This window comes from Thermobia domestica, chromosome 13 (genome assembly GCF_964235325.1).
Source record: "Thermobia domestica chromosome 13, izTheDome1.hap1.1, whole genome shotgun sequence".
In the NCBI taxonomy this organism is placed as follows: domain Eukaryota; kingdom Metazoa; phylum Arthropoda; class Insecta; order Zygentoma; family Lepismatidae; genus Thermobia; species Thermobia domestica.
In genome coordinates, this window is record NC_137466.1 from 216895619 (window position 1) to 216922189 (window position 26571).

Genomic DNA, 26571 nt, shown 5'->3' on the forward strand with positions numbered 1-26571 from the left:
CTAAACACGCACGTGGTATGGTTAAAAAATAGAAAGTTTTTTTTTGTATTTTGTGTAGTTATTATTAATGCTATTTTGTATTTTATATGTACGAAAATATACAGTCTTACAAATTGTGTCATTGCTCGTAAGTTACAACTATGAAACTTCTGAAACTTTTTATAGAATCATTTTAGCACGTACATGATGTGGTTAAAATATGTTTATTGTTTTCATCAAGGTACACTAGTGTATTATATCTTATTTATGTTGATAGGGTTTGCAATAATCACTCAACCCCTTACATTGCTAGACATATATTTTCCATTCACAAAGCCGCAAGATTATTACAAAAAAGGTATCCCTTTTTGTTATTTAATCATATCTAGTACATGCAAGCTAATCCTATAAAAAGTTACAAAAGTTTGATAGTTGTTAGCAATGGTATATTTGAGAAAAAAAGAAAGTCATAGTTAAAGTACAAAAATATATTGTCATGGTAACCAACCCTACACGTTACATCAGTTTTATTTTTAAGTATATCTAATATTTACTAAGATGATTATTTAAAAAAACTTTTAAAGTATGACAGTTGTCATTTCAGAGTAGGGATGGCTCAAATTTTCTGAAATCGGAAATTTCGCTTTCTGGATTTCGGAAAAATTCCAGATTTCAGAAAAAATCCGGAATTCGGAACAAAGTCTGAAATTTCTCCGAATTCCGAATTTTTTCCCATTTTACTTTCTGGAATCCGAGAAAAGGCATAATCTGTTAACAACTAAAACTGTATATTTCTGTACATTTAAAATACTAATAATAATAATATTATTATTAGCAGTAGTAGTAGTAGTATTGGTGTTATTATTATTATTGCAAAAATAGCAAAAGCATCCTTTTTATTTTTTAGCCATATCATGTACCGTATGTGCTAAGATCATTCTATAGAAAGAAGTTTCAAAAGTTTCATAGTTGTAACTTTTGAGCTACTGCACAATTTTTAAAAGTCCCTAAAATTTGCTTTATATGCTCATTTCTTAGACAGTGTAATATTTTGCAACATTTCTAAACGAGTAAAAATTAAGCTTTCATTTCACACCTGGATGAGCCCAATAACTATTAAAATAAGAAAGTTATGGTAATTTTAGTTGAAAAATGCTGTGTGCCAAAAAGTGAAATTGGCGCCAAATTTACATTTTAAAAAAGTTCTCCCCAGCCCATTTTTCATCCAAAAAATCGAAAATAAATTATCTTGGCATAATACATTGGTATTTATGTTTGAAAAAATTTTGAAGAAAATCTGAGACATTGAAGCACGGTCATGGTTTAAAATTAGGTGATTTCACATCAAATAATCCACATACATTATACAATCAGTTTGTAACTGTAGGACTCTATAGTGTTTTAATTTCTCTAATGCAATTTCCAGCAAATAGCTGCAATTTTGTTTTAAGCTACAGGAACATGAAATTTAAAAATGTCACTATATTTTGTTTGTTTTCGAAGTAACAAGTCTGAGCGTTGAATTTTTACACTCACTCAAAATGTGAATTCTTGAAGTAGCTATTAGAGGTAAGATGAAGCATAACGCGTAAGCACTAATAAACGTGAGCAACATCATAAAATGCTTAAATAAAAATTATATAATGATAGTTGAATCTAAATGTATTGGTCTAAATCGGAAGTTGTCACCCAATTCTATCCCTGCTTACCATTCAATAAAGTAGTCTCGGTTCAATTTCCGTTTTTCTGATTTAGAAGGAAAACACTTTAGGGACAAATGGAGTTTTGTAATTCCTCTTTTAGTCATGAATAAATCTAATGTTAATGGTACACTGTAAATGTACCTAAGGTTAAATAAATATACTGTCAATCAAATTACAGAATATAAAATACATATATGGGATATGTAGGTACGAATGCACATAACTTCCTAAAGAAATAAAATGTGACTCCTCTCGAGTTTTTGAAATTAAGATTTTCCGTTTGTAGAAATGTGTCAATGTTACCAATGTTGTCAATATTAAATTTTTCATTATAAATGAGGCGTTGGATGGCAAAGTGGCGTAACTCATTTTCTTAAAAATAAGATTAAGTCATTTCCGTGAAGTTGAAACTAAAATTCGTTGGACGACAAATTTGCGTATCTCAGAGTTAAAAGACCAGGCCATAGGCCAATAGATAGCAGCACAAAAAACCGTTTTTGTCCGGGGTTTTTGTTTTTTATTGATTCTAATAAAAGTCTCAGCATCCCACAATTTCTCAAAACTGAGTTACGCCACTTTGCCATCCAATGCCTCAAATCATAAAGTTACAATTCTTTGCTAAGCTGTTGTTGCATATCTAACGTGGTCTCAATACTAAAATGAGACATTATATTCCCAAATCGAACATTCGATACACCATGTGAGACTGTGAGATCTATAGGAAAATTATTATCTTGCTGGACATGAATAAGAAAAGCAACTGTCATAGAAGATATTTCATCCTTTGTTACTTCTTGGGTTCTCTTTCAAGTCCCACAGATTGGCAGCAAACAAATGGTAAAACGGGTGGCAATCAGCTAACAGAGCTATGTATACATCTGGTAAAGACTACAAGTGGAAAGTCGTAACGATGGAAAGAGTAAATATTCAGTACTGAGTTCTCGAGTTTTATCGAAATGAAATTCCAGAGCATATGGAAGCACTCAGGCCGATAGCGCAGGCAATACTTATTAACGTGTTTCGTTATTATTAGAAACTAGCCTATGCATTGACTGATACACTGAGAAGTTTTCTTTTTATATTTAGGATATTGCTATTCTGATTATTTGTACTACATACACTTACAAGACATTTCTTTAATATATTTATATGTTACTGGAATTTTTTGCAAGTAATTTGCTTAAAGTCATTTATTTATAAGTTAATATTAATAAGTGTAACAATTTCAAATTAAAGTTGAAGATTGGCAATCTGGCTCATTTATATGATTTCGACTTCAACATCAAGTATATGTTTACTTACCAGTGGGAGTCAGTCTCTTACAGGTTTAGTAAAAGAATTAAAATTTTTGTGTCATCTGTGTTCAATTTGTTTCAGAGTAACGTTAAACTTTGCAGTTGGGTTTATTGTAATTATTTTCTCCACTTGTTACACTGGACTTCTAATCTACGCGACTTATTATGACTGTGATCCTCTTGCAACAAAGGTATGTATGCTATAATTGAGGTTTCCTAACTTCGAAACAAAGTTTTATTAGTCTCTCTTACTCTAAATGTATATACTGCTGAAAATGTTTGTTCATACTTATTAACCATAATTGAACAAAACTTACCAAATATATAGTCTAGGATTTATAGCATTTTAAGCACAATTTTTATGCATATATCTACAAGTGAGGACTCGATCTGCCGAAAAGAAATTAAAAAGGTCTTTTTGGGTAGATTCTTCTCAATTTATTCCGAATTTATAGATCCTTAAGAAGTCATTTGATTCATTTTGATGCATGTGAATTGCATCACCTGATACCTGAATGATGTTAAGTTAGTTTTAAAATAGACACGTTACAACCACGTGTCTACACAAGTTCTAGGGATAGTATTATGATCTTCACAGACTAATGCCAGAAGGTAATCGATTACAATGGCATATGTAGTTTCGTTCTGTTATTCTCAAATTTGCTATCGCTTTGGTGAAGGAGGTTACACAAGCTTATCTTACGTCATTTGATTACATTGAATTTTAATTAATAGTCTTCCCAATCATCCCCCTCACCCGGAAGCATATACATGCTTTGCCAACCTCCACTTAAGCTTGGGAACCACTCAAGCGGAAGGGTTGGTAACAACGTGTTTGGTCGCGTCCGAACTATCCAATAACAAAGATTAAAAAAAAAGAAATGTTTACTTTACTCTTCTTGCCTCAATGGAAATTTGCCGCGAGGGATAGTTCACTACACACACATGATTGAGACTGGGTACGTTCCGCGACCTGCTCTCGCGCCAATGTTTATAACTAACAATAACAACAAAGAAATATGAGGAAAGCAAAAAGATTGAAATACCGGAAATTAGTTATTAACTGTTCATATTTAACGAAAGGTGAAATTGATAGCCTTACATGCACTGGTCACTACATGAAAACTTTGGTATTAATGTACACATGAACTGAAATGAACAACAAGCATTAAACATCAGCATCATAAGACAACATTCTTATTATTTATATTAGACACACAACAACATTAAAATTCGTGTTTTGAAATGATAACTTTTCCTTACGGAATTCCCTATCTAGCTAAACACTATTTGTAAATATGAAATCAAGTACAGAGAGTAATTATGCGCATGCGAATTCGCTTTGTAGTGGCCCGCTAGTCGTACGTTTTCATTTATTATTATTTTTTTAATTAGACGTTCACTGCTGGTTGAAGATAATGTATTTGGCGTTTATATCACAATTCAGAAGATGCGATCGCTTGAACACTAATTGATATATATATATTCCTATATCAGGCAAGTTTTGAATAATGCTCACTTGAATCACTCGATAATTGCTCCTACCACATCAATTTATATTACTTACAGTCTTGCTTCCCTGGAGATGGCGTGCTACTTTCGTTACCTTCGTTGGTGTGCTGGGTTTAGACTCAGTAAGACTTTTTAATTTTGGATTTCACTTGATCAATACTGCAATTATTGTTTTTAGATGTCGCTCATGCTTTTTAAATTTAATTATGTTCACTAACTAGACACCGATGTTCCATTTATTTGTCACTTTTGCACACAAAATGTTTCATGGATCGGGATACATGTTGCGCTTCCCAAGTCCTAAGTCCCGATTAATTGGCGCAGTTCTTCGTCACACAATGCACATGAGAAAAAGTATGCTTGGGCCGTAACACAGTTTCTGATTGGTCAGTAATTGAAAAGTTGTCCAATCACCACTAGCTTTATAAAATCACCGGAAATACGAAATGATCCAGCAGTTTCTGGAATGTTCTAGAAACTGCACAACTGGAAGTTCCAATGTCTTCGAAACAAAGAACTGTTGCTCCGCACACACACACATTCACAAGAAAAGTCAGTTTGTGGCGTCGAAGAAGTGTCATGCACTGGAAGACTATGATCATAGTTGCCAACTGCTAAGTTTGTTACCAAAAGTCAATCATGAATTTAATAAAATGTACGCATTAAATTTTCTTGCTTCAATGGTCGATAGCAAATGGCGTCCACAGAGAATTGGCAATATTGCATTAGCAACATTGACAAGAACCCTGGACCGTTCATATGTGGTCCTTGATTTTTGATACACTCTGTATATAGTTTAATTCCTTTGTTTTGTGGTAACTGTTAACATAATGTTTCCTTGTTGGGATAAATATACCACTATAACACTATATGGGAGCAACTTGGGGTAAATGTGAAACGTTAGAAGTATAACTTGGAGAAACGATTTCTTTTTGGCACTGTTGAGGGAGCACTATTGGTGGAGCATCATTTACGAAGCACTAGTACCGCCATTTTGCAGTATTTTGTACGCCTTGTTATTATTTCGGATAATAGGTCTCTACACCTGTATGTTCGGTCACTTTTCTTTTCGGCCACTTTTATGTAGTTACGGAATGTTTTCTGTCTTTTAATGTCCTTTCATTAAAATATGTAATTTTCTGCGATTTATTAATTTTCAGTTAGTACTCTTAACTATGGTTTCTCACCGTGTGTTTATGTTTTATGATTGTTCACTAGCAATAAAACATATTTACTAGAACATTACAAAAAAATATCACTTAACGAGTATACAAATCCCATTTGAGTAAAGATTTAAGATTACATGAAAAGAAATATTCTTTTGACCTAATGGAATTATACATAACAAAACGATTTTTTTTAAATCGGAACCGTATCGGAGACGAATTTGGAATTCAAAAATTGGGGTACGATTAACGACGGAGTTGTCGAATTTGTGCATTACTTTACAATATAAAAATTTTAATGCTTATTAGCTATGAACAGATTTTGAAAAACCTTTTTTTTTCACAAAAGTATGGATATCTTTTTCCAACATTAAAAAAAATCAATACAATCTAAAATGAAAAAAATATTACCAATGTGGTGATCTTTATTATTACAACTTAACAACATTAAACCTTAAAAATCATTTACTTATCAATTCGTTTGAACAAAACTCAACAATCCCAAAATTATCTTTCGCAATAGATCTTATTTTCGTATTTTCTATCATGTGGTTCAATATTTGAGAGGATTTTTTAAAACAAAACTTCTTTCTTAACAATGCTCAACTCTCCTGTAATAACTTGACGGCATACATTAAGGCTACATAACCATTCATACTTTCTCCAATGGATATTTGAGAAATATCATCTCTAACACTTTTCCTATTAACATATTTTTATCGCATTCATATTTAATTACATCGAGGGCACAACGTCAACCTCGGTAAACAACATTTTCGCAAAAACACTTCGTCGCTACTACTATCAGAGTATAGCCTTGCTACTGCTATCGGAGCATAGCCTAATTTCATTAAACACCTCATAACATCTCTATCCCGCACATACCTTGTCAACGGGGTACATATATATTTAAACAATATTCCTTAAACCCATCCACAAACATCGTTATGCATTCGCCTTATGCCCGTCATTATTCGGTGGAATCTATCATTATTTCTTCATAAATATTGCCCTCTCGAATTCATTACAATTACCACTCATGCTTCTTTATTATCGAAACCCACTTAAAGTACATGATCGCTTTATCCTCATCAAAACAAATGATTGTTGATTATGTTCATAAAAAAAGAATTATTTATTTATCTATTTATTTTTATTTTTATTTTTTTCAAATAAGTATTTTGGTTTCCAGGAAAATTTACTTTAAAGTCAACGCCAAAAGTTTAAAAATGCACCTGGAGGTCTCCGTTACCTTCCTTCTGTCTCTTTTTTTTTCAAATAAGTATTTTGGTTTCCAGGAAAATTTACTTTAAAGTCAACGCCAAAAGTTTAAAAATGTACCTGGAGGTCTCCGTTACCTTCCTTCTCTCTCTATCTCTTTTTTTTAACTAATAAAAACTATTTCTAACTAATCATTAACTAATAAAAATAGTAAAGTAAAAATGTGAAAATCCAACAAAAAGTATCTAACTCAAGGGTATCTGTATAATTATTGAAATGAACTATATTTCGGGCACCCCTAACTAGCCTTCTTCAGTGATTTACTTACATACATTTCTTCAATATATTCACTAATAAACATGACACTTATCTAAGAGTTTGAAATATGGATCAACACGTAATATAACTGATTATTGAACCTGCGGTAATATATTTTATCAAATTATTAAAATATTTTATAAAATTATTAGCCACTAAAATAAACAAAATTTTCATTCATATGAAGCATACGTTGCTTATATCTGCTGACTTAACTATCATAAACTAAAATAAAAATTTAAAGGACGTATACCAATACTAATTCCCTAAATAACTTGACTATTCATTACTTAATAAGTGAATGTTTTATCAAAAATACTAGCCTAATTAATTAAAGTATCTTATGCACCATTGCAACTAAGTTGCACGTAATGTAACTTATATTGACATATTGAAAAACTAATACATTATATTGAAGCTAAACAAAACCTACTATAATATGTGTATATGTATCTGTGTGTATATGCGTCTATATATTTCACTACAGCAATATATCATAACTTTTGGATTATAAGTACAAGGTTTATAAAACATTACCTAAAAACCTGATATATAAACATAAAATGATATATGATTAAATTCGAATCCTATATTTATTCACTAAATATGTAAAAAAATATACTCAAGAGACTTATGAAGTTTGATATTAATGATAATCTATGCATACAGTATATGGCGTTTTAATCTTCCTATATATTATCATTATGTATCGTATAATTCAACTATTCATACATACACTTGCTTTATGTACCTTAACTAACAAACTATTAAACATTTAACTATATATGTACAGGTATAACTTAAACGGCGGTTAAGCCTTGCGTAGCGCTACCCACAGGTCGTAAGCCATTAATTAAACAAAAATATAGGTTAATGATTTGATCCCGAAGATCAATGAGCGCTGACTTACTATTTCTTTTACTTACAGCTCGAAGTGTGCGGGAGCGCCAACCTTCCCGACGATTTGAACAAAATCGCTTCTGCACTACATCCTAGTCCCTCCCAGCTGAATGCTTAGCGCATTACAGCTATGTCATAATCGGGTAAATTATTCCAACCCCAATTGGACTGTCAGTATCTAGACCTACAGAAGGTGTTTTAAGAAAATAAACATATGAAAAGGACAATAAGAATACCCTGGGGGGGAAGTTCGATACTACAGTCCTGCATCTCAATATCCTTAATCGCTTAGTAACTATTAATTATTTTAGGCCCGCTCATACCTACAAAATTAGTAGGTTTAAAAAGTATTCTTTTAAAGAGCGCTAACCAATACAAAATAAAATGTGCGGCCTATCTGGCAAAGTGCACTTATCAACTCCGGGTATATTGTCACGTCTGAGATTAAAGTCATAATCAAGAATATTTGTTCGTACATTTGAGATCACACATCTTTACAATCCAAGATGACAGTTTTCCAGTGAATTGATAGAATTATAAATGCGTAAGAGAACGCTAATCGGCATCTAGCACAAACGTGTCATGCTTTATTATTTATTTTTTTTTTCAATGAATGCTGAGAAATGAATAACAAAATAGCAATAACCTCCACGAAACAAGGAAATGAGGTCAATATGACGAGTCTGACTATGATGATCAGTGGGTTGAAAATGTTCAATTAAGAACCAACAGACTCTTCTCATACAAGAAAGATTAAAAAGAACTGAAATTGGAAAATTTTCACATCCTGAACCAATCATTACATCCGACAAATATCCTTTAAAATTAGAATGTCATATTCGTGGTTTGATTGATTCTACTTTACACAATTATTACTCGCATTTTTCCATCCAGAAAATAAATTCATTTCAAATTTTAAAACAATATTTACCAAATTTTATCCAAAATCACCGACATTAATAAATTCAAGGCTGATGATAATTTTGATTATCCAATCTCCACAATGTTTTACAACCAATTTACATCATATATATTTTACATTTTTTATGACTCGAATTTATATGTTCCATTTTATGACCCAAATTTATTATAGGTAATTATTACCTAATTAAAACAAACACTTTATACGTCGATACCAAATTGTATCGGTTGTTGTTGGCTGCACCGTGTTAACATGATACCATAACAAAACTTACAAATTCAAACAACATTTCATGCATCTTTTACTATCTTATCCTGTTAACACAGTATAGCCAAAAGAAAAGAAGAGAAAAAGTGGTTTACTAGGATCCGAACAAATACAATTTCATTATCTCCTTTCAGTCAACTAAAGATAAATATCTGATAAAAATGTAAAATTTTAAGCGTCAATTAAATATTTTATTTTTAAATAAATATATTTAAAATGTCACAAGCCGAAATGGAATTTAGAAGTGTGCGTATCTAATGGCCAAAATTACACACTAGCTGAGGCCCAATCGGACGCTATCCCGATTTCGTCACTGTAATTTTGAAAGATAATAGTAGTGACGCCTCTAAGGGTTAAATTACGTTTTAACTTCTTCATTCTTCTTAACTTGTAACGTTATTACTTTTAAATTCCACTAAACTTCAAACTTTGTTAATGTGATAATGAATACTTATTGACTTTTACATAATAATTATTCGTATGAATCGATTTGTAACCAAATTTATCATTTTCAATCTTATTTTCTATTATCTTTTTTTTAATCACCTTTAATGATATTTTAGAATTTTGACGTTCCAATGTGTAACGAATCTAATTTCATGGATTTACCACGCTCTAATATTTGTTCAATGACGAAGAAGTTAAATAGAAAAAGAATCATTAACAAAGAAACATTTTTTTCCAGACATGTTCCAACATACAATTGTGTTTACATGTTGCCACCAACAAATTAAACAAAGATATTTGCAGATAATTTTAAATATGCATGTATTCACATTCGTGATGTACGTTCTCTAAAAATCCTATCAAAGTTTCTAAGGGTACCTAACCAATCTCTAAGATTCCTAATAAGAACTTCAAATAGGGTTAACAGGTTTCAAAATCCACATTTCTTAATATTATGATAATAAAACAACACAAAATGCTATAGACGTGACTTTATTCAGATGTCCTCTCCTTCATCCTGAAACAAACACAAATACACAAACAAATCATTGAAATTCCATGACTGTGGTGGTGTCCACATAAAAATAGTAATGGTTAAAAATGGGTTGTGGTTATAAGATTTTTGAATCAAAACAAATTCGCGGACTAATTTCAATTTATTTTTACCTTTCTTTTCCCTTGGTCATCCTTCATGGGTCCTTTCCTTCTCCTGATCATCCTCAATCTGGATTAACCTTGGAATGAAATTTTATTAAACACATTTATTATTTCACGTACCTGTTATAATGGTGAGAAATGTGGCTGGACGGATGGATGGTCTTCTTTGGTAAGCTGTAAAAGAAATCTCTAAACATACGGATTGGTGAGGTTCCTGACCTTTTTTTTCAATGAAGCAGTTGTAATCCACTGGAAAAATTAGTCGTGATGGCTTGGATACATTCATCAGACCATTCGGCAGAGTCCTTGCAATAATGTGTGATGTACAAATCACCCAACTTATGCAAAAAGTATTCTAAACGATCATGGTATTGTAATTTAACAGAAGTCTGTTTTAACAATGTTTCAGAATTGTCTTCATTGGTTTCATCAGGCTGATTAACAATGTTTACTTCTGGGTACAGCAATGGTAACGGCTTTTCATGCGTTGATGGATGGTAAGGAACATCTTTAAGTTTGGCTACTTGTTCTTCAGGTAAATGTTTTCTGGCCATAAGAATCCAAGTATTATATGTCTTTGGGGTGGGGTTCCAAATTCTTACTCTGTCCATGGAGTGGAAACCAATACTCTGACCATTATATGGATCCCATAATTCAACAGCACGATCGTTACTGGTAGCCGAAGTACAAACATACGGCCCCCGAAATATTTCGAAGAACTTTGCTATTTCTTTCTTGACGAGAGTGCTCACGTTTCGTTGCCTAACAAACACTAAGTCTCCCTTAACAACGAGTCTCTTCCCCTGTTGGGTTTGATTCCATTTCTCATTACGTGCGGCAATCTTTCGTTTCCTACGTAAATCGGCCATAACAAGCTTATTACTCCAATTGATTGAATCTTCAGCTGTAATTGCCTCTTGTACGTTTATTCCAAAATGCGTGAGTATGGGTCGTGACGAATTAATCTTTAAATGCAGACTGGCAGGAGAAACACCAAGACTTTGGGAAATAGAGTAATTGTACAACAATACTGCTTGGGTCAGATATTCGGCCCATTCTTTATGAGATGACGAACACAGAGTTCTGAGAGTTTGCACTAGGTTCTTATTAACATTTTCCACTAACGATGCCATGGGATGGTACGGGGTGGTATGACGAACAACTACATTATACTTTTTCATAGCTTTTAGAAACTGTTTTGAATAAAACACAGCTGCATTGTCAGTAATGATTACTCGAACTAATCCTAACATGGGGAAATAGAATTCTTCCAGGCACCTTACTACAGCCTTCGCTGTTGACGTACGCAATGCAAACGCAGTACAGTACCGGGTGTAAAGATCCATTATTACTAAGGCGAATCTTTTCTGAGTTTGACCGGTAGGATAACTTCCCAAAAAATCTATGCTAATTGCGTCACGAGTTGCACTTACTGGTATTGTATTCATCAATTTAGCAGGTGGATGTTGGTCCGGTTTCATACGTTGGCAAGTAATACAATCGCGAATAAAGTTTTTACAGCTGTTCGGAATCCTTTCCAATGGAATGCTTTGGAAATAATAGAAAAAGTCCTTTCAACACCGGGGTGGTGAATGTCGGTATGGTATGCAACTAAAATATTTTGTGTAAGTGCTGGAGGGACACAAATTTTCCATTGATCTGGTTGATGAAAATCTCGAACTAATAAAATGTGATTATCTAGTTTATAAAACTTTTTCCACGATCTGCCATTCTTAAATTCCGTTTCATCTATATTACCCTCTAAAACAGCAATGACGTTAGCATAATCAGAGTATTCACGTTGGAGTGCAGCTAACCTTTCAGGCGTTATGTTCATAACTTCTTCCTGTAACACTTGGAAGGTGTGAACTTTCAGTAGGCGGTGTTCATGGGTGGGGAAGAGCCTACTCAATGTGTCGCTTATGGTGTTTTCAGAACCTGGGATGTATTGTACCTCATAACTTAATTCTTGCAATTCAACGGCCCATCTGAGTAAACGATTATTCCAAGGTTTAATTCGATCTAAATATGATAAAGCACGATGGTCTGTGACAATAATTACGTGGTTACCTAAAAACATTGATTTCCATTTTCTAATTGCAAAGATGACCCCAAGACACTCAGCTTCTGTGGTTGAATATTTCTGTTCAGTAGGTGTTAACGTTCTACTTATGCATTGTATGATGTGTTTTTCGTCGTCGTGTTTCTGCCAGAGGACACTTCCTATTCCGGATTGTGCGGCATCAGATTGCACGTAAAAATCTTTTGTGAAGTCTGGATGAGCTAACATAATGTTATTACAAATATCTTGCTTGATTTGATTAAATGCCATTTCGCATTGTTCACTCCACTGCCATTTCTTTTTCTGTTTCAACAAATCATATAATGGAGCGGCTTTCATAGCAAAGTTGGGAACAAATGACCTAGACCAAGAGAATAACCCTAACACTGAACGTAAAGTTTTAATGTTGGTTGGTTTTGGTAAATCTCGTACGGCTGTTATACTACGTTCGACTTTTCGTATTCCTTCCTTGCTAACTACATATCCTAAAAATGGGACTTCATTAGCACAAAACAAGCATTTATCGATATTTAAAGTGATCCCGTGTTCTTTGAATTTCTGAAATACTTCAGCTAGTAATTGTAAATGTTCTTCAAAGCTATTGTTCATTACCAAATTGTCATTTACTATCGAATGATTTTGTTATGCAACTCGCGCCCCAAGACATGTGTCATCATCACGTTTAAAACGGATGATCCGTTTCGATATCCGAACGCCACTCGCTGATATTGATAACATAAACCTTCGAAATTAAAAGCAAAATATGGTTAGGAATCTGGATGAAGTTCCGTCTGCAGATAACTTTGTTGTAAATCAATAACTGTGGTAAATTTCTTTCCTTGCAACTTCGCGAGTAAATCTTCAATGCGCTCTGGCCTAACTTGTCGTAATACGGAATGCCTATTCACCATGCGTAAATCGACACAGAGACGAAATTGATTGTTCTTTTTGGGTACTACTAAAAGTGGGTTACTGTGTATACTCTGGCTTGGTTTTATAATTTGCAACTGTAGTAATTTTTGAAGTTCGTTTCTGACAAATGGGATGGCCTTATAAGGGATGGGATATTGCTTCCTTACTAATGCTTCCGTAGTATTAACTTCTGCCTTATATACGAATCCTTTACACTTCCCGGGGTAATTAGTGAATATTTCCCTGTATCTGAATAGCAAATCTAATTATTGATTTCGCTGGGGCTGAGTTAACCCATCTGCTCTCTGAACTGCATTAATAATCTGATCGTCTGTGGCAACATGCTTTTGAAAAATTTCTCCTTCATTAATTTCTACACGGTTAACAAGCTGATGCTCTTTAATATTGCTGCCGTCATTTGTTTCCTCATCACTATCATCCGACATGGATTGCACCGGAACGGGGAGTAACGATACAACAATTCTGATGTTCTCATGTTCCAATGAGAACGTTCCCTGACTAAAATCAACGATACTCTGTAATTGTGAAAGTGCGTTGACGCCCAAAATAAAACGTTCGTTTACATCTTGCACGACATACAACTCGAGTGAAAACGTTAATACCTCAATCTGAACTGGTACTATAGTTTTACCCTTGCACTTTCTTTTGAAACGACCACTGTACTCGACCAGAAGGACGTCGTCAGCTGATTGTAACCTGGGTGCGGAAATGTCTTTGCTTATTTCTTTCCAAAATTCGTACGAGATCAAAGAGGCGTCAGCACCTGTATCGAGGAGGGTTTTAACTGGAATGTCATTAACTACTGTTTCTATGTACGCGGAATAATTCCGTTCATAAGCGGTGACGAGTTCTCTTTCATCATTATCTTCCTCTACATCGCTTCTTCCGTCACTGTCTAGAACATCGTCGTTTGCGAACGTATAATTCCTAACACGGATGATATTCGGGTAATTTGTAAACGAATCAACTTCGATGGACGCGACCCCTTCGTGCCCATCGGATCTTAGTTTCCCTGCTGACTATGATCGGACGTGTGCCCACCATCTCGCTCGGGCGTGCGCTCTCGCCAGTTTTGCCGTTCATTATTTGACTGAAAATTGAAGCTATGTCTATTATTTCTATTATTGCTGTTATTTCCCCTTCTCCAATTGAAACGGTTCCCAAAGTCACGATGGTTATTGTTGCTGCGTTGTGGCCTAGTGTTGTGATTTGATCGTTCATTCCTCGCGCGCGCATCATTCGTAAATTGCGGTTCACGCCTGTTCTCTCGCTCGTTTCTTCTAAAATTGCCTTGTTCTGAATTTCTACCGTTCTGTGGATTATTACTACCATTATGGGGTCTCTCTCTAGTTGGTCTACTATACTGTACACGGACTGCCTGATATGGTTTGTTACGATTCTCATAATTGTTACCTTCGCGCTTATAACCTTTCTCGTTCGGTAATCGTAATGATTCGAGACGTTTGACACTAGCAATAAATTGCGCAAAATCTGTGCATGGATAAAACGCAAACATTTCCCGATATTTGTATGGTAACGTAGGTACAATACTAGCTAATATTTTCGCCGGGGTACTTTCAGGATTCAAATCACTTAGTGCGCGATATTGAGTGGTCGCAAACTCTAACACTGAACCGTGCACTCTTGGGTCAAAGGGAGTATTTCGCAACGCGGTCAGCCTACTTACTACGATTGCTTCAGATTCGAATGCGTTAACTAAAGCATGACTAAACTCCTCGAAAGTGGTAAATAAATGTTGGCGCGTTCGAAACCACTCCAAACATGGGTTCTGCAGTAAGCTTGGTAATACTGGCAACCCTGCGTCTTCGTGCACATTCAACAAGTCCAACTTGTGTTGTAAATCACGCAAGTATGAGCGCGCAGTTTCCTTATCGGGCATTCCACTATATGTCGGTAGGTCTCGTATTTCTTGGATTGTAATACGGCGTCGAGGTTTACTTGCTTTCACGAAAGATGTATTATTCTTCCCCTTGCTATTCGAGTGATCGAATTCGTAACCTTCACTACCACTATCGTACTCGCTATTTTCGTCAGTCTCCCGTGTGGGAAAGTCAGGTCCGCGACTAAACTGATTACTCCGTAAATGATTTAGCTCTTGCTCTAACTTCAAAACGCGATTATTCACTTCCTGATTCACTTCCGCTTTTACAACTGTTCGCGTGGGGATATTTTGTACTTGCTATATGACCTGTTGAATAGACTGGATAGTGTGTGACTCGAGTTTATTTACCCTTGCTGCTACGTGCGTAATTTCCTCTTTGTTTTCGGCAGCTACTTTCTTAATTTCCACCATGTCATCCCGTATTTCATTTATCTCACCGCGCTGTTCTCGTAAAAGAGTCATTGCTTCCCGCATGAATGCACCGTGGGTGTCAATCGTTGCTCGCAATTCAGAAATTCGCTCCTCTACCTGGGCATATCTATTTGTATTGAATTCTAACAACACCTGCCTATCTTTTGTTTCCTGAAACTTCTCTTGGTTGTTTACGCGGTCTTGTACTATCTTGGCCCTACAATTGTCAACCTGTGCCTGCACGGACTCATAATTTGATCTACACTCAATTTTATATTCCTCTATTTTCTCCTCCATGGCCTGAATACGCGTAGTAATCTGAACAACAGCGTTATTAGTTTGCAAAACATCCTTACTAACTTGTTCCAATTTACTTTCTAAATTTTCCCTCAAATTAGCGACGTTTTCTGCCTGCTCTTCTTTCAAGCTTTCAACGTTCTCTTTGAAACTAACTATATTTTCCTTCAAACTAGCAACACTTTCTACCTGTTCCTTTTTCAAACCCTCGATCGTGTCGTTAAGCTGTGCGGACTGCTTTTCGAATAAAGTTATGAGCATATTCTTTAATTCCTCAGACTCCGACATTTTGTACAAGTTCAGTAATCAATGCTTAAAGAAAGCTAATAATTTCTCTAAATCAAACTAAAAATGCACTCTATAGGTCACTAAAATTTCTCTAAAAGAACATAAACATAACAAACACACAATCAATGTCAACTGTTAAAGGTAAGACACACTTAAGTAATGCACAAATTGGTCGCGTATGTTACGTTTTGTTTTACTTCTTAATACCAGTGCACAATAAAAATAAACATGGTCCCACAATAGTAAATCTGTCCCGGGTCGGCTTCGGCATCAATTAAATATGCTATCGCTTTGGTGAAGGAGGTTACACAAGCTTATCTTACGTCATTTGATTACATTGAATTTTAATTAATAGTCTTCCCAATCATCCCCCTCACCCGGAAGCATATACATGCTTTGCCAACCTCCACTTAAGCTTGGGAACCACTCAAGCGGAAGGGTTGGTAACAACGTGTTTGGTCGCGTCCGAACTATCCAATAACAAAGATTAAAAAAAAGAATTGTTCACTTTACTCTTCTTGCCTCAATGGAAATTTGCCGTGAGGGATAGTTCACTACACACACATGATTGAGACTGGGTACGTTCCGCGACCTGCTCTCGCGCCAATGTTTATAACTAACAATAACAACAAAGAAATATGAGGAAAGCAAAAAGATTGAAATACCGGAAATTAGTTATTAACTGTTCATATTTAACGAAAGGTGAAATTGATAGCCTTACATGCACTGGTCACTACATGAAAACTTTGGTATTAATGTACACATGAACTGAAATGAACAACAAGCATTAAACATCAGCATCATAAGACAACATTCTTATTATTTATATTAGACACACAACAACATTAAAATTCGTGTTTTGAAATGATAACTTTTCCTTACGGAATTCCCTATCTAGCTAAACACTATTTGTAAATATGAAATCAAGTACAGAGAGTAATTATGCGCATGCGAATTCGCTTTGTAGTGGCCCGCTAGTCGTACGTTTTCATTTATTATTATTTTTTTAATTAGACGTTCACTGCTGGTTGAAGATAATGTATTTGGCGTTTATATCACAATTCAGAAGATGCGATCGCTTGAACACTAATTGATATATATATATTCCTATGTCAGGCAAGTTTTGAATAATGCTCACTTGAATCACTCGATAATTGCTCCTACCACATCAATTTATATTACTTACAGTCTTGCTTCCCTGGAGATGGCGTGCTACTTTCGTTACCTTCGTTGATGTGCTGGGTTTAGACTCAGTAAGACTTTTTAATTTTGGATTTCACTTGATCAATACTGCAATTATTGTTTTTAGATGTCGCTCATGCTTTTTAAATTTAATTATGTTCACTAACTAGACACCGATGTTCCATTTATTTGTCACTTTTGCACACAAAATGTTTCATGGATCGGGATACATGTTGCGCTTCCCAAGTCCTAAGTCCCGATTGATTGGCGCAGTTCTTCGTCACACAATGCACATGAGAAAAAGTATGCTTGGGCCGTAACACAGTTTCTGATTGGTCAGTAATTGAAAAGTTGTCCAATCACCACTAGCTTTATAAAATCACCGGAAATACGAAATGATCCAGCAGTTTCTGGAATGTTGTAGAAACTGCAGAACCGGAAGTTCCAATGTCTTCGAAACAAAGAACTGTTGCTCTGCACACACACACATTCACAAGAAAAGTCAGTTTGTGGCGTCGAAGAAGTGTCATGCACTGGAAGACTATGATCATAGTTGCCAACTGCTAAGTTTGTTACCAAAAGTCAATCATGAATTTAATAAAATGTACGCATTAAATTTTCTTGCTTCAATGGTCGACAGCAAATTAGAAGAAATATTTTCTCTATATTAGCCTCCAAGTGCTGAATACCTTTTAGACAAGGTAAGAACAGCCCAGAACACTAATCTAATAGCAATTCCTACTAAACTATAATAATCTCATGAACAATCACCAAAGATAATGAACTTTTACAAGAAGACAAAAATTATAGTAAATATGAAGAAGATTTCTAATATGAATCCATGTATTTTCTTAAACAGGCCATAACAAAATCTGACCAGTTGTTGCCATATTTCGTGATGGATATCGCCAGTTCTACGCCTGGGATACCTGGAATCTTTCTTGCAGGAATTTTTAGTGCAGCTCTAAGGTAAAGATATGTTGGACTTGCAACACTAGTAAAATAACAAGACAGTTGTTGAAATTTATTTGTTTTCATGATTTCTTTATCCCATAACTTAATCTCTTGAAGACTAATGATTTAATCACACTAACATAATGTTATACTCGCCATTTTGATAGTAAACAAAAGAAAATCAGTGTCCTCAGTTTGAACGATGTTTGGATCTTTGAATAGAAGCATAAAATGTTGAAGGACAGTAACTATGAAATTTCTAGCTTCTATTCTCAGATTCGACTTTCTCCATACTCGAAGTATAGTTGATTTGTGAATCTGCTTAAATTTCTAGCTTACTCCGTGTAATTTTCGTCGATAACTTGAAGAAGGTGAATTTTGGACTGCAGCAACTGGAAAATTGTAGCAAATAATTTAAATGAGCACAAATAGTAATAAATGAAACGAATTCAAAGGTAAAAACTAGGTAATGAGGTAAACACAGAATGTCATTATTATAGTTGGTCACGAGGAGAGATGGCAGAAGAAAAATATTTTTTATCTGGTAAGTTCATGTACTTGACGTCTAAAGTTGTGCAAATAGTAGTTAAATCCGAAATAGAAATGCAATAACTAAAAGCACGTTTAATGTAAAAATTACTAATGAAGATAAAAGAAATTATCACCACCATCACAAATATCCCTTAATGAACGATCATACCCAAACAAAATTAAGTTAGTCGTTGAGTACAAAACTACTCGTGAATAAATTTAAAAACACGAAGTCTACAATACCTACGTACAACTATGCTCATTAAATCTTGCGCGTATACTGTAGCTCATGATTTTTCGCATGTATTGCACTTTTCTGTCCTTTTCTATTAAAATTGAATGGTTAGTAAGTGGAAATGATAAAAAAGCATTCCTTGTATGAAAATGTTCTCCAAGAAATATTGAACAATAATATAATTATTAAAAAAATAAGATCGGTTGAGTGATTCCTGGCAATCGTGCTTTCCAAGAATTTTTGTAGTACAGAAGAAAAATTAAAAGTTTCCAATGAATAAGGTGGGTAAGGGAAGGAAAGGCGAGAGAAAAAGGAGTAAAATGTTGAATTAATTCATTTAAATTTAGTGTCTATAATGTCTGTCAAGGATATATTAGCTTCTCTAATCAACATTTCGAACCGAAATGTACAAAGAAGAAGCAAAACTCTTCTTTTGAGGTTGGAAGCGACGTGCTACAGCTAGAAAATATGAATACATATTAAAAACCAGGAATCTCTTCCGATGGAGCTTCCTTGGTTGAATCAGTAGTGTGAACCACTAAAAACTAATCTAATTATATTGACATCGGATCGAATCATATTTTCTCTTCTTTTTCATTATTTTTTAAATTCTTTTTTAACTTTTTTTCGATATTAAGATACTTGTAAGATTACCGTATTAATAAGAACTAAAACCAGAATTTGGAGTGATAAAAAAACTGCACCAAAAGATTGTGATCTTGGCCAATAATTAGCTTTGAATCAGGGGCCACAATTTTTTGAACGGCCCCTAACTTGAGTTTTCGAATCTTTTACGGAATAAGGAAATCATTGTGAATTAAGTGATACTTTGGGTTTGGCTGCACTATATGTAGTTCTCCAGATATAAGACCTACAAGAAAATTTTTGATCGAAATATATTGGATCTTTGATCCAATATAATATAATAAGAAAATAACTTTTATTATGTCCTTCCTTTAGTTTACGTATCTTTTTACAAGCACATTATTGTGCATAATACCTTTATATGCTTGTCCCTTCCACCACCTCGTTCTTTCAATCATACTACCAAAAGTCTTATACAATGAAATAGATAAGATTGTCGTGTTCATTCCAGTCGATAGCGAATTTCTGCATTTAAGCTTATGAAATTTTCAGGATATTAAAAAATTTTTCTTTGAAAAAACATGTTAAGCAAAGAATGCATCACAACCACAAGTATAGCTGAAGAAAAAAAAATAATTTTTGTCAAATACATAAATTTTATACGTTTAGGTGCTTCTAACAGTTGCACTTCAAAACAATAGCATACGAATGAACCAGAACTGTACTATTATAAAATGGAGAGTAGTGTTAAGTACAGCTATTAAAACCATATCCTACATAAGTATGCTACAAAATATCGTAAACAACTTTTTCTACTATGAGAACACATAAATTTCTGATATTATGGATCCAAACTTTCTCGGTGCTCATTCTTTTTAAAAAATATTATTAAAAGTACTTTTATTCGCAATATGACTAGGAAATATAAAGTGAAGATTCCATGTGCTTTTGTATGGCCAAACGGCTAAACTGAGTAGTCTCAGGTCCGATTCTCAATGGGAGATAATGAATTTTTATCTAATAATAATGTGTGTATATTACGTAGGCGAATCAAAGACAAAGAGAAGTACATGAAACACATATGTGAGGAAATACGCGTCGTATCCAGAAGTAACAGTTTTTGTGACAGATACAAGGTGTGTTTAGCATTTCTTCAACATATTCACCACCGGAATTCAGACATTTGTCATACCGTGGGACTACCATGTCTAATACCTGTGTCATAGAACTTGGCCGTCTGAGATTAGAACCACTGTTTCACAACCTTCTCCGCCTCTCCGTCTTCTGAAAATGCTGATGCTGACCTAACAGGAATCCCTTGAGGATTTTGTATGATAAGTTCCCAAACAAGATCCACAAGCTCATCTGTGATGACGGTTGTCCTCCCACTGTGCTCCTCATCATGGACATTTTGGCGTCCTGCTGCAAATTGTCTACACCAGCAATGCATCATTTCCTTGCTCATGGCGTTAGACCCATAGACGATGGAGTTAGCTGACGATGGATTTAAAACCTTTATCACTGCTCGCACTTCACACGCGGCGGGAGCTGGAATAGGAACACCTATTTTCAACCACTGCCAGGACGCCACTGAGAGCAGCAGGGAAGTTCCACTGGAGCATGAGCCATGCTAGGACCTTACTCTCTTACGTGCACGTGTAACGTTAATTGAAGACTTTGGGGCAAAAACCCGTTAAGTCCAAAAATTGAAAGTGTAAAGGGGGTAGCATCTCAAGAGTTTCTCCGATTTTCTTCAAACTTCGCACATATATACTAGACTGAAAATAAATACACACGTATTTTTGTTTCTTTCGGAAAATAGGTTCAGGGGGCAAAGGGCCCCCTTTGAAAAAAGGGTCCCTTTAACTAAAAGGACCACATTAAAGAAACGAAACTCCCCGGATGGAAAGATTACTTTGAAGAAGGAAATACGGATTTTGTCGTTTTGGGGAGAAAAGATTTTCAAGGGGCAATGGTTCCCTTCGAAATGACAAAGGACCCCGCAGAATCCTTACGAAAATTAGATTTTGGTGGATTTGCTTGAAATCGTGATATGTTGTAGATATTGTGTACCTGAGAAAACGTCTCAATTGCAGCCACCAATCACTGACCGTTTGGCCACTACAGGGTCACATTTTTGAAAACAGAAAAGGTAACAGTATTCTGGATTTCGGTAAAAAAAAAAAATGAATGAAACCGTAATGTGCTGTAGATATTGGGATCCTGAGAAAAAGTCTCAATTTGTACAAGCATCCATCACTGTTCGTTGGCCACTACATAGCTTCTTAAAAAAAAAAAAGAAAAAAAAAGAAAAAAAGAAAGAAAAAGTAGAAGGTAACGGTATTCTAAATTTCAGGGGAATTGCTTGAAACTGCGATATGTTGCAGGTATTGTGATTCTGAGAAACGTCTTAATGGGCAAAGCCACCAATTACTGACCGTTTGGCCAGTACGAGGCCACTTTTCTGAAAGCAGCCAAGCCGAAGAAAGTGGTATGCTGGGTTTCGGTCAAAATGACAGAAACCGTGATATGTTGTAGATATTGCCATCCTGAGAAAAAGTCTTAATAGACACAACCACAAGTCACTAATCGTTTGGGCACCACAGGGTTAGTTTCTTGAAACCAGTCAAGTATAACGAGTTCTGGATTTCTGTGAGTATGAGTAAATTTGTGATATATTGTATATCTCATCGTGAGAGAAGTCTTAATGGACACAACCATCAATTGAGGCCTATTCCGGAAGAAGGGCACATCGACCGTTTTCGAGAATGGAGAGAAAGAGCCTTAAGAATTTTATTAGAATATATAATAATAACATAAGATTACAAAAACCTATTACAGGTTTTCTTAATATAAATTATTTTTTGCCTAATAAATAGCTTGTATTAAATGAAAAATATATACTATTTTATGTATTTTTAAACATATTTGTATAAAATGTTATGTGCCCTTTTTTCGAAAATCCTTTTTGGTTGAAGAAACAGCACACTATTAATGTACTACAATAATATCTTTTTTCTAAATAAAGCAAATATAAGCTATTACCCATGGCAATAGATGTATTATGGATTTAGTCCTGTTCATACTCATTCAATATATATTCAATCCAGTTGCGGTCTTCAGCTGACGAGAACTTCATTAAAGACCGAACATCTTTCTATTTCTGTTCGCTCACTCCAACAAAAGGGGCAGGTTTAGGGCCAATATCACTCAATTCTTCGATATTAGTTTTTAAAACATAAGAAAATGGGATATATGTTGGCATGTACGTACTAGAACATATCAGAACTCCTGATACAGTGTACTTCATCATTACATATTACATAATGGTGTAGTTTGAAGTTTTTGATGATGGGTTGGAACGAAAGAAAGGGGCAAGAGCTGTGTTCCAATCCTTAATCAAATCTTTATCCATTGTCAGTTCAAAAGGAGATGGATTCTGTCGACAGGTAACGATGGCTTCTAACCATGGCTTTGCAGATCCGATTTTTTAAATTATATTTCGAACAAACTCAAAGTTGCGGTCGCACTGGCTAAACGAGTGTCCACTCACAGAATAAAAAGAAATTATTTCCACTTTATGAACTTTAGAGAACAAAGAACAAAATTTTGTTATTGTAATGTTTCTGTTTGGTCCACCTGAAGCATCTGACAACAATATTACTGTTCTTATTTCTGGAAACTTGCTAAGCGTATTTTTTTTAAACAATCAAATAAGAAAGAAGCTACCGAATTTCCATTATTACTGGAATGGGTTTCCATTAAGCAGTATAAAAATGATGAGTTGTCGTCATATACAAGTACATTGAATATATACAACTAAAGCATTCTTTTGTAGAATTGACTGTTAACATTAAACCGAGGAATTGGATAGTTCTGAAAGTAATCAAACTCCAACATTAAATGAGATGGACTTAGATTACCTTCACTATTAGTTGCGTGTGATTTAGAAATAAGCTCGTCCTTCAAAGTTTTGCGTCTATCAATTTTCCTTTTATGAATCTGATAATGAATTTTACATGGGCCATTACGATCGCGAGAAAGCTTTTCGTCACATTAAGCAGAAAAGTAACGCTTGTCAGTTTTAGGTTTTACAAATCCATATCTAAACTGTTCCTTAAACATTTTAAAGTACTTCACATACGATAGTTTCAATGGTTTGTTGGTTTTGTTTCTATAGTATTCTTGAAACATTGTGTACAATGTCATGATATTAAGATGTGGGATCTCCAAATATTTCAGTTTTGATTTATGTCCACAATAATGACTATAATCACTTGGAAATAACAGCAGGTTAATCTCAATCAGTTCTAAGATATTATCTCTTAATTTGTGTGGACGATTACTATGTGTACCTCGTCTTTCTTGGAAATCAGCTCCATCCAATATTTTGGACTGGATCACTCGCAAATGTTTCACTGAAATATTAAATAAACTAAGGATAAATTTCTGACATACTACAGTAGCCATTCCAACATAATACAGCCATGTATGGAGCCGTGGTTTCTTTTGCTCACGAGGACATTTTGTGCTTTCGGATTTACTCATACACGAAGCTAGGAACGAATCTTGAAGAGACGGTTCTTTACCAATATTAAAGGAATGATATAAACTACATGAGTTTCAAGGGAAAATTTCTCATAACACTTGTTATTACAACACTGAGTAACCAAGGAAAACACTTTAGCCCGTACTTGATTCTTACTCGAGTTGAAGTATTTTTCACCATGAAACCTTTTAGTTTTTGATTCTTCACGTTTCAAATTCGTGTTACTATAAACGACACGCCTCTTCTTGTACACAGGTTTACTTTCAGTACCCATTTTACAGTACTGACACTTTTGTAGGTAAATAATATTGCAAGGAGCACAACAATAACCGCTGCTAGAGTCTGAATGTAAGCTGTGCGCCAAAACAGTGGTGCAAAGGCTTACAAAAACAATATTGCCAGTCTGCCAAAAATAAAGATATCGAGGTGAAATTTTCACACCATCTACAGTATAACATGGCGGTTCATTTTAAATGATTACCGGGAAAAGGGCACATAGGTCTATGTGCCCTTCTTCCGGAATAGGCCTCAATTATTGACCATATGTCCAGATTTTTGAAAACAGTCGAGTATAACGATATTTTTGATTACGGTGTAAATGAATGAAACTGTGATACGTTGTAGATGTCATGATCCTGAGAAAAGTTATCTAGCGCTCTCCAGGGTTTTCCTTTGTCCCTCAAGATGAACATCGGAATGCTGTCTATGCTTAAATGATGTTAGATACTACTCTCCCCATCCCTTTTCCGGGTTGTTGGATAGGACTTTTCATGGCTTTATACAATTCCATCAAAATTACAGCATATCCATACCTTCTGCTGTTTTAAGAAATGTGGCCCTGTAGTTGCCATATGGTCAGTGATTGGTGGTTGTGTCCATTGGGACGTTTTCTCAGGATCACAATATCTACAATATATCACGATTTCAACCAGTTCCACCGAAATCCAGACATACCTTCTGCTGTTGTCAGAAAACGTGGTCCTTAAGTGGTCAAACGGTCAGTGATATGTGGTTGTGCCCATTGAAACTTTTTCTCAGGATCCAATATTAACAACATATTATGGCTTCAAGCAATTCTACCGAAATTCAGAATACAGTTACCTTCTACAGTTTTCAAAAAAGTGGCCTCGTAGTTTCCAAACGGTCAGCAACATATCACAGTTTCAAGCAATTACACCGAAATCCAGAATACCGCTACCTTCTGCCCAGTTAATCTTTACAGGACGAACGGTTCAAGGGTTGAGCCAGCAGTTTAAACCTCCATCACTTTCCTCTTAATTAACTTAAAGAGATGACTTACTTGTGTATCTCTTTAGAAAGGAAAAAAACGTTTCAACGGTGTGCATTTCATCTACATCGGGAGTACAGCAGCGGAAGGATAGGGGAAGAAGTTGGATGTACTAGTTCCCCCTCCCCCTCAGCATTTAGGGGAGGAGACTCTCCCTCCAAAGGAGCTTCAAACACAAAAAGTGGTACCAATAAAGATAAATAAACATCCTAACTAACGATACCCTGTGTATGGCCATTCTTGCGCACAACAAATAACAATGTTGCCAACTTCCAGAAAATGTATTTTTATTTCAAACTTTTTGAATTTCTTCCTCTTCTTTTACGGGTTGCGTACGAGGGGCACAAATGTTATCTCGTTGAAATATGTGTCTCATAAGCTTTCAAATCAGGTATGGTTCATATCTCTGTGCCAATTAGGGACGTCATGGTAGACCAAAATTTTTCGAAAAATATGTACAATATGATTCTCGTAGAAAACACATTCGGAATTTTTTCTCACTTGGCATTGAACTTTCGCTCTCCACTTTTTTAAACGATTGTACCCAATGTCTGGTGTACACGCGAAAATATTTTTCCTGCGTACGGTAAGTAACCGTGTTGCCAGCTTTTCACAAATTTCCAAAAACAAAAAATCTCATTTTTTTCAGAATGTTCGTCTTTTTCTTCTTCTACGAGTTTCGCACGAGGGACACAAAAGTTAGGTCGTTAGAATCTGTGTGCTAAAACCTTTATAACGAGATAGAGTTCATGTTCCTGAATCAATTAGAAGGGGTACTAGGGCCGCCAACGTAAAGGTCTACTATTTTCTTCAAATCACTATCCGTTCTGTAAAAACGTGACCCTATAGTGGCCGAACGGTCAGTGGTGGATGCTTGTACAAATTGAGACTTTTTCTCAGGATCACAATATCTACAACACATCACGGTTTCATTCATTTTTACCGAAATTCAGAATACCGTTACCT

The 26571-nt window shown here is 35.0% G+C and overlaps 1 protein-coding gene across 1 annotated transcript in view; it reads left to right on the forward strand.

Annotated features, from left to right (window-relative positions):
• LOC145667972 (sodium-coupled monocarboxylate transporter 1-like) overlaps positions 1-26571 on the forward strand; it is a 110873-nt gene that overhangs the window by 54951 nt on the left and 29351 nt on the right. The window contains exons 9-10 of the mRNA XM_081735397.1: positions 3060-3168; positions 18323-18432. Coding sequence (XP_081591523.1) covers positions 3060-3168; positions 18323-18432 — 219 coding nt within the window. The remainder of the gene's footprint in view (positions 1-3059; positions 3169-18322; positions 18433-26571) is intronic.